This window comes from Brachyhypopomus gauderio, chromosome 15, assembly GCF_052324685.1.
Source record: "Brachyhypopomus gauderio isolate BG-103 chromosome 15, BGAUD_0.2, whole genome shotgun sequence".
NCBI lineage: Eukaryota > Metazoa > Chordata > Actinopteri > Gymnotiformes > Hypopomidae > Brachyhypopomus > Brachyhypopomus gauderio.
This window is the reverse complement of record NC_135225.1, coordinates 1,966,095-1,976,118: the sequence shown is the minus strand read 5'-3', so window position 1 is coordinate 1,976,118 and position 10,024 is coordinate 1,966,095. Positions and strand designations below refer to the sequence as shown.

Here is a 10,024-nt window from a genome sequence, read left to right as displayed (position 1 = left end):
ACATTATTTCTTGATTTAAAAACACAAATGTTCAAGTACATACAAACTAGGGTACAAATATACATACAAATGCATAATGTTTAAAAATAACATAGTAAAATAATCATGTATTTAATAATTTTTATTATTAAATTATTTAGTATTTTATTAAATTACATGTAATATGTAGCTCAATTGAAGCAAAATACATTGAAAATAAATACATAAATACATTCTGTGCAGTATAAACGAAGACGTCTGTTCATTCAGATGTCTGTTGGTGCATCTCTTGAACCAAGAGCCTGGGGCAACAGAACATTTTGTGAAAAAATAACATAATCATCATACCACTTTGTCAAGTTGTGGTCAAATAACTCTGTCAGAGCATTCAAAGCTAATTTTTCCTTTTGCAAATTGGTGCCAAAACACAGTAGCTGCAGTCCTACTGGCTAACCTTGTCTCTACATCCCAGATGACTGACAGTCCAACAGGAGACACGTTGTGTAGAGGTGTATGACAAAGGTCCCTGCGTGACTGTCACTCCTCTTGGTGTGTTGAGACACTCGTACGGCTGCCTCTCCAGGAATTGTGGGGCCCAGAGGAGTTTTGACAGGTAACGTTTGGATGTGGCTTGCCATTAAAGCCCTGTTCATCTCAGAAAGCTTCTGATTATTATGGCTTTGTTACTTGCTCCTGTTTCTGTTTTTGAACCTGATGCCGGTGTTTTAGCTCAACAACCTAAACCCTGGTAGGGGCAACTCTAACTATAAAAATGGTGATGAAATAACTACATCACAAATAATATATTACATACATAATAATAAAAGATTTAATTTCTATAACACCTCTCTCTAGCATCACAATATTGCTGAAGCTCACCCTCCATCACCCTCCATCACCCCCCTGTCATAGCGAAGGGGGTGTGTCCAGTCTGGATTTATCCTTCCCAAATACACATGTTGATTGATAGAAGAGATGTAATACTAAACATAATGTTAATAGACATTCCATTGATAACTTTGATTGGATGATTGAACCTAGGAAAATGAACTTGAAATATAGACTTTAAAAATCAAAGGCCAGTTGTAAACAGTGGTGTAATGTGTTCCAGCTGTCTCTCTGGGGGCCTAGTCTCATCCTTTCTACATATTTCAACGTCTGTAGGAAGGGGTGTGATGTGGCCCAGCCTACGGCCCACAGGAGTCTTGACAGTAAACCTTTCCCATTTGACCCAGTAATCACATTTGTTTCATTTGGCACTCAAAGATGAAGCTAGACAGCCCTCCCTGAAGGGTGGTGTACTGTGTCATAACTCCGCTTCAGCCGTGGTGGTGTGCATCTGTCCCCACGCTCCACCCTGTTGTTTACATGGATGACATCTTGACTCGGGATAAAGGTGGCGGTTGATCTGGCTTCTTGTAACGTCCTCCAGAGTATCAGAACCAGGCCCTACCTGTAACGTCCTCCAGAGTATCAGAACCAGGCCCAACCCTGTATTGTCCAACCAGAGTATCAGAACCAGGCCCTACCCTGTAACGTCCTCCAGAGTATCAGAACCAGGCCCTACTTGAAACGTCCTCCAGAGTATCAGAACCAGGCCCTACCCTGTAACGTCCTCCAGAGTATCAGAACCAGGCCCTACCTGTAACGTCCTACAGAGTATCAGAACCAGGCCCTACCTGTAACGTCCTCCAGAGTATCAGAACCAGGCCCTACCCTGTAACGTCCTCCAAAGTATCAGAACCAGGCCCTACCTGTAACGTCCTCCAGAGTATCAGAACCAGGCCCTACCTGTAACGTCCTACAGGGTATCAGAACCAGGCCCTACCCTGTAACGTCCTCCAGAGTATCAGAACCAGGCCCTACCCTGTAACGTCCTCCAGAGTATCAGAACCAGGCCCTACCTGTAACGTCCTACAGAGTATCAGAACCAGGCCCTACCCTGTAACGTCCTCCAGAGTATCAGAACCAGGCCCTACCTGTAACGTCCTACAGAGTATCAGAACCAGGCCCTACCTGTAACGTCCTCCAGAGTATCAGAACCAGGCCCTACCTGTAACGTCCTCCAGAGTATCAGAACCAGGCCCTACCTGTAACGTCCTCCAGAGTATCAGAACCAGGCCCTACCTGTAACGTCCTACAGGGTATCAGAACCAGGCCCTACCCTGTAACGTCCTCCAGAGTATCAGAACCAGGCCCTACCCTGTAACGTCCTCCAGAGTATCAGAACCAGGCCCTACCTGTAACGTCCTACAGAGTATCAGAACCAGGCCCTACCTGTAACGTCCTACAGAGTATCAGAACCAGGCCCTACCTGTAACGTCCTCCAGAGTATCAGAACCAGGCCCTACCTGTAACGTCCTCCAGAGTATCAGAACCAGGCCCTACCTGTAACGTCCTACAGGGTATCAGAACCAGGCCCTACCCTGTAACGTCCTCCAGAGTATCAGAACCAGGCCCTACCCTGTAACGTCCTCCAGAGTATCAGAACCAGGCCCTACCCTGTAACGTCCTCCAGAGTATCAGAACCAGGCCCTACCTGTAACGTCCTCTAGAGAACTAAAATCTGGATCTCACTATAGTTATATCGGTCGATCTCATAAACAGCTGTCCAGATGGTGCGTCCCTCTTCACTTCCTAATTTTGCTCCTTCGTACTGTGCAGTGGTTCATGTGAGCAAAGGGTGAGGATCATGATGTGTAAAACAAACACACAAAAGCTTCGCCTTGTCATGCAGTAGTCTGTCAACATCAGAATCCAGGCAGAAGTCACACTTGTTACCTAAGCCAACAGGTCTTTTTGAAATATTCAGTTTCCCAGAAGTAAAGGTTGCATGTTTTCTCTGGACTGAAGGAGAACTGAGCACAGGCTTAAAATTATGATGATCAATCAATCAATCAATCATCAGTTATTTATATAGCACCTTACACAACCAAAGGCCTTAAAGGAAGTATACGTTGTTCCTAGGAGAACAGGCCTCAACACACGAGATTCTCCCATGAGTGCTTAATTCTTCACTGCCGAACTGCAAAACACCCTAAATCTAATTTAATGTAAATGTCAAATGAATACAATTAATAAAATACCCATTTCTGTTCAGCAGTGGTCCTGTGCTCAGAACCTGACCGGTAGTGTGTGTGGTACAGGCTGGCGACCGTAACACTCGTGACGGAGTGTTTTTTCAATAGCCCTGAAATATATGCTACGGTTTTGTTTTGGTCCGTATCCAGTTAATCAGGAATGAGATTGGGTCCGGATAGGACTGCGTTCGGGTCCGGATCCGGACCGCGGTCCGCCAGTTGAGTACCCCTGATCTATAAGATAGATGTTGAAATGCAGCGTGGTTGCAACATGTGTTTCTACTGCTACAGATGTTGAGTGGAGATTCACTGTACCAAGTATGGAGTAAACATAATACTCTCACCTAATACTCTCACCTAATACTCTCACCTATCCTCAGTGTTGTGTTGCAACCTTTTAGCCCTGCTGCCATATTAAAATCCACACCGTGCCTCTCCTGTAGACCTGTCAGCTCTTCACTAACGTGGCCATCGACACGCCGGCCATAGACTACCACGTGACACTGGCCCAGTGTGCACTGCAGGTCTGTCTCACGCACCGGGAGCTGCAGACTGAGCTGTACTGCCAGCTCATCAGACAGACACGCGTGAGGCGCCCGCTCGGCCTGCCCAGCCCTCTGCAGGTAAGGATGATCGACAGCCCCTTTCACATAAACAACACACACACACACTCACCCAGACACACACCCATACAGACATCTCACACACTCACCTGCGCACACACCTCTAGAGCTGTGCAGAATTCACCATGAATTTACTTAAGTTGAAATGTTTCGGATGAACAGACATGGTATAGACATTTTCAGATCTCTTTTCTACACTTGTTTCAGTGTTCAGTAAGTCTGCCCGTCTGTGCAAAGATACATTTGCCAGATGTGTGTGTGGGACGTTCAGCGTGTGGCTGAGTGGCCTGGATTAGTGAAGTCAGGCACCAGCTTTTCTCAAACCGCATGTCAAGCATAGAAACAAAACAACATTGATGGACAAATCTAACAATAAGGGAAACAGTAAAACAATCAAAAGGACGAGCACTGCTCAAGGGTATGTTGTTATTTTTGTTTTTGTCTGTTTGATGATTCATGGGAAAGTAACATGAGATCACAGCAGTGACTCAGCTGGGAGGGCGTCTTGTGCCTCGTCCGTGTGAACCTCGTCCGTGTGAACCTCGTCCGTGTGAGAAGAGGGCAGTAACGTTTTCCTCCTTCATCTCCGCAGGGTTGGCAGTTCCTGGCGCTGTGTGTGGGCCTCTTCCTGCCCCTGCACCCGATCCTGTGGCTCCTTCAGGACCACCTCAAAAAGCACGCCGACCCCAGGTGAGCCCAGGCAGGGTGTGCACCAGCAGACGTGCACTAGCAGACGTGCACCAGCAGACGTGCACAAGCATACGTGCACCAGCAGACGTGCACCAGCAGACGTGCACCGGCAGACGTGCACCGGCAGACGTGCACCAGCAGACGTGCACCGGCAGACGTGCACCAGCAGACCTGCACTGCGTCGTGAGCCACTGCGAGTGATTTCATTTGAAAACAAGGAGGTTTTTTTGGCCTCTCTGCCCGCAGGACGGAGGTGGGGAAGTATGCCATCTACTGCCAGCGCTCGCTGGAGAGGACCCAGCAGAAGGGCCAACGCCATGCTCGGCCCTCACGCATGGAGATCCTGTCCATCTTGCTGAGGAACCCGTACCACCACTCGCTCCCCTTCAGTCTGCCCGTGCACTTCCTCAACGGCACCTACCAGGTCTGTGGGCCACATGACGCACCAGAACCACACAACAGTGCAAAGACTAGACTAACAACACCGTGTGCGTGTGTGTGTGTGTGTGTGTGTGTGTGTGTGTGCGTGTGTGTGTGCGCGTGTGCGTGTGTGTGTGCAGGTCGTAAGTTTTGATGCCTCCACTACAGTAGAGGAGTTCCTGAGCCGCCTGAACCAGGACGTGGGCATGAGAAACACCAGCCAATCGGGCTTCGGTCTATTCTCAGATGACCCGACCGGCCGACACCTGGACCACTACCTGCAGGGCAGTCTCAAGGTCTCTGGACCGGCATCACGCCTCTGTCTTGAGCTGTGCTATAACAGCAGCAGCTGCTAACAGGAAGTAACCGCACAACAACTCAGACAGTAACAGACATTCAGTGGGTTGAGTACACTTCTAATCTCTTGTATGTCAATCAGTTGACAATAACTGACATTCAGCACACTGAATGCTCTTAATCTCCTGTCTGGACACCAACGACGTGAGGCCAACGCAGAACTTCCTCCTGTAATCTGACAGCTGCGTCTCTTCTGCAGGTTTGTGACATCATATCTAAATGGGAACAGGCGTGCAGGGAGCTACACACGGGCAAGTCAGAGACCCGCACCGTCAAGCTCACCTACAAGAACAGGTAGAACACACACCTTCACTTTCCTCTCACTTCAGGAAGACGCTATTGTACAGACTACCCGATTATCCTCCATTAACCTCTCCATCTCTGTCCTCTTCTCCCCCTTCTTTCTCTCTCTCTCTCTCTCTCTCTCTCTCTCTCTCTCTCTCTTTGTTTCTCTCTCTATTTCCCTCTCTCTCTGTTTCTCTCTCTCTATCCCTCTCCCTCTCTCTATATATCTCCCTCTCTCTCAATGTTTCTCTATCTCTCTTTGTCTCTGTCTCTCTGTTTCTCTCTCTGTTTATCTGTCTTTCTCTATCTCTCTCTGTCTCTCTCTGTCTCTCTCTCTCTCTCTCTCTCTCTGTTTCATTCTTTCTTCCTCTCTTCATCAAGGCTGTACTTCACACAGCAGTTGAGGGGTGAGACCGAGAGAGAGCGTCTGCTCTTGGCCTATCAGACTAATGAAGAGATTGTAGCAGGCCACTTCCCCGTCAACAAAGAACTCGCCTTAGAGATGTCGGCGCTGCTCGCTCAGGTCTGACACGTGCTGCGGGACCAGATTCCGCCCCAGTCCAGCAGGGCGGGATGTTTCAGTCATGACATCCTGTTTCCTTCCCTACCAAACCAGTTTCAACTCATTTTGTTCTCATTTGCATGACTGTGTCACAAAAAAAAATTGTATTGAGAATCAAACTTGGAATTAAAAAATGGGTAAAAACCGAAGGGCTGCTATTTGGATTTAAAGTACGGTCAGGACTGCATGGCTGTGGTTAATATCGCCTTCCTGTGTCCCCCAGGTGCAGTTTGGGGACTTTGAGCGTCCCTTCCCCAGGGCAGCCAGCCCAGGCTCTGAGCAGGAGAAGTCGAAGCAGACGCTGAAGCAGGTTCTTGAACACTTCTACCCCAAGCACTACAGCAGGGCCTGCTCAGAGGAGCAGCTCAGGTACACACCTGCACAACATCAACACACTGCCCCCTGTTTACCCACAGCCTCCCAAAAAAAGCCACGTTGTTGCAACCACCTGAACTTAAAAAAACAAAACCAAAAATCTATATATCTCTATATATCTGGACCTTTGTTACACTCTACAATGTGTGGTGCTACTGAGAAAGGCACAGAGGCAGCTCACCTAGCTCAGGTGTTACAGCTCACCTAGCTCAGGTGTTACAGCTCACCTAGCTCAGGTGTTACAGCTCACCTAGCTCAGGTGTTACAGCTCACCTAGCTCAGGTGTTACAGCTCACCTAGCTCAGGTGTTACAGCTCACCTAGCTCAGGTGTTACAGCTCACCTAGCTCGGGTGTTACAGCTCACCTAGCTCAGGTGTTACAGGTCACCTAGCTCAGATGTTACAGCTCACCTAGCTCGGGTGTTACAGCTCACCTAGCTCAGGTGTTACAGCTCACCTAGCTGAGGTGTTACAGCTCACCTAGCTCAGGTGTTACAGCTCACCTAGCTGAGGTATTACAGCTCACCTAGCTCAGATGTTACAGCTCACCTAGCTGAGGTGTTACAGCTCACCTAGCTCAGGTGTTACAGCTCACCTAGCTCGGGTGATACAGCTCACCTAGCTGAGGTGTTACAGCTCACCTAGCTCGGGTGTTACAGCTCACCTAGCTCGGGTGTTACAGCTCACCTAGCTCAGGTGTTACAGCTCACCTAGCTCAGATGTTACAGCTCACCTAGCTCAGGTGTTACAGCTCACCTAGCTCAGGTGTTACAGCTCACCTAGCTCGGGTGTTACAGCTCACCTAGCTCGGGTGTTACAGCTCACCTAGCTCAGGTGTTACAGCTCACCTAGCTCAGGTGTTACAGCTCACCTAGCACAGGTGTTACAGCTCACATAGCTCGGGTGATACAGCTCACCTAGCTGAGGTGTTACAGCTCACCTAGCTGAGGTGTTACAGCTCACCTAGCTCGGGTGTTACAGCTCACCTAGCTCGGGTGTTACAGCTCACCTAGCTCAGGTGTTACAGCTCACCTAGCTCAGGTGTTACAGCTCACCTAGCTCAGATGTTACAGCTCACCTAGCTCGGGTGTTACAGCTCACCTAGCTCGGGTGTTACAGCTCACCTAGCTGAGGTGTTACAGCTCACCTAGCTGAGGTGTTACAGCTCACCTAGCTGAGGTGTTACAGCTCACCTAGCTCAGATGTTACAGCTCACCTAGCTCGGGTGTTACAGCTCACCTAGCTCGGGTGTTACAGCTCACCTAGCTCGGGTGTTACAGCTCACCTAGCTCAGGTGTTACAGCTCACCTAGCTCGGGTGTTACAGCTCACCTAGCTCAGATGTTACAGCTCACCTAGCTCAGGTGTTACAGCTCACCTAGCTCAGGTGTTACAGCTCACTTAGCTCAGGTGTTACAGCTCACCTAGCTCGGGTGTTACAGCTCACCTAGCTCGGGTGTTACAGCTCACCTAGCTCAGGTGTTACAGCTCACCTAGCTCGGGTGATACAGCTCACCTAGTGCTCACAAACAAAAGAAGTTCTCACAAACACTTCTCTGGATCACTGTGAATAGAATAATTAAATACATCAATTCATCATTCATTCTCAATACACACACACACACACACACACCTACGTTAAATTTTAAATGTTAAAATATATATCCTTAACATCAGTGCAGTCTATGAAGGGCTTTCTGTTTGTTCTGCTGTCTCATTTCCTTCACCCTTGTTTTGCCAGGCAGGTGGGTCAGAGGCTCTCGGTCCGCTGGGCGTCCCTGAGAGGACGCAGCCCCTCCGAGTGTGTGCGCATCTACCTGACGGTGGCACGGAAGTGGCCTTTCTGTGGAGCCAAACTGTTTGAGGCGGAGGTAAAAGTGAACGTTGTTTGGATCTGTGAAAGTGTCTTAACAAACTCCTGAAACCCCACACCTGCTCTTTCTTCTTTTAACTACAGCTAAACCAGGTAGTACGTTGGACACGTTTTCATGTACAAGTTCTAGAGTGGTCTATTTTTTCTGCAGAAGAGACTCCTGTTCAGAGACACGTGCCTCAAACAACCAAACCACAGCACTTCTGTGTTACTGGTCAAGTCACTTCTGTCAAGTTCCTCTGCATTTCTGTGCAGACAGCAGATCAGAGTTTTGGGAACATTTAACCACTAACTAAATTACATTAATACCCTGGCCAAGCTTTCTTCCACTGCTTATTTTTACTGCAAATGTTTAACCACGTGAAAAAGGGAAGACAGCGGCCTTATCTTACGATTGGAAGATTATGATGTGCAAGTAGCATCCTACTGATGATCTTTGTGTCACCCGTTCTCTGCTTGGCCCTGTAGCCCCTGTCTCCTGCTCCCCAGCAGGGCACACGCGTGTGGCTCGCCGTTCACGAGGAGGCCCTGAGCGTGTTGGACTTCACATCCATGGTAAGAAAACATCCGTTAAACATGCTGCTAATTGCATTTTTTTGCTGACTGAAGAAAAAAACCAAAACAAACAAACTAAAAAACACACTTTCCTGTCCTCCCGATTGTTTAGAGTCTCCTGGTCTCCTACTCCTTTAAGAAGGTCCTCACATTCGGTGGTTGTCGTCAGGACTTCATGCTGGTGGTAGCTCAAAACTCTGGCACCGGCCCGGCCAGGGAGAAGCCCACTGACAAGCATTTGTTCTCTATGAACCCTTCTAAGGTAGGAATAGTTTACAGTTTATGTGAAGTAATACATCTGCATGTCATACAAACAGCCTGAAGACATATTTGTGTGTTTCTGTGTTGCGTGGGCCAGATCTTGGAGTTGACCCTGCTCCTGGCCAGCTACATTAACAGTGCCCATCAGCAGAAGACCGCAGCGCACCACCTGTCCGCTCCTGCCCTGCTGCAAGCACGGCCCCACCGCACAGAGCCACGCAGCAAATCCCCACAGGCAGCCTGCAGCAGACCCAGCAAAGCCCCCACCCTGCTCTGAGGCGCCCTCTAGTGGACGCCTGGGGCTCTACCGCAGGACCCACAGCTAAGAGTGTGTGAAGTAGCACATGGCTTCTACAAGTGCTTCCTTTCATTATTTTTACCATTTAAAACCATCTGAAGACACAGTGGTCATGTCATGTAGGTCTACAACGAAATCCTGGGTGTTTCAGACCAATCACAGCCAGCATTGCACACTCTAGGCAAATTTCATTTCAAAGAAATATATGTAAACACTAACCCAAGACCATCCCTTTATTATTTTATTATGTTTTCCATAGACACATTCCTTATATTTCTTGATTTCAGGAAAAATGAGAATATTCTAAATAAATTCGTCATACATGATGACCCAGCTGTAACTTTTGTAAACCATAGGGGTGAATCAGATATTCCAAAGACGCGTAAGTCATTCCATGAGTGTAGATAAAGATGGAGACAGTATAAAGTGTTTTTATTTGTTACATTACAAGATTTTAAATGTTTGATTGCATTATTTTCTGTACAGGACTTTGTCAAGTCAATCACTGTGTGGTAAAGACATTCAGGAACTGTCTGTGATGCACACAACTATACCTCAGGTTCAGTCAGGAAGTGGCTCGTTTGTGTCAGCATAACATGCTAAAACTTTATACTTGTTCTCAACTTAAGTATTTGAGTTGCATTAAAAAAACAGCTTTTTAATCTTT

The 10,024-nt window shown here is 47.9% G+C and overlaps 1 protein-coding gene across 1 annotated transcript in view; it reads left to right on the top strand.

Annotated features, from left to right (window-relative positions):
* The window catches only part of plekhh2 (pleckstrin homology domain containing, family H (with MyTH4 domain) member 2), a 45,145-nt gene extending 35,121 nt beyond the window's left edge, over positions 1-10,024 (top strand). The window contains 11 exon segments of the mRNA XM_076975363.1: positions 3,503-3,682; positions 4,275-4,372; positions 4,619-4,796; positions 4,933-5,088; positions 5,349-5,443; positions 5,816-5,957; positions 6,220-6,365; positions 8,112-8,241; positions 8,712-8,798; positions 8,911-9,060; positions 9,157-10,024. Coding sequence (XP_076831478.1) covers positions 3,503-3,682; positions 4,275-4,372; positions 4,619-4,796; positions 4,933-5,088; positions 5,349-5,443; positions 5,816-5,957; positions 6,220-6,365; positions 8,112-8,241; positions 8,712-8,798; positions 8,911-9,060; positions 9,157-9,336 — 1,542 coding nt within the window. The 3' untranslated portion in view covers positions 9,337-10,024.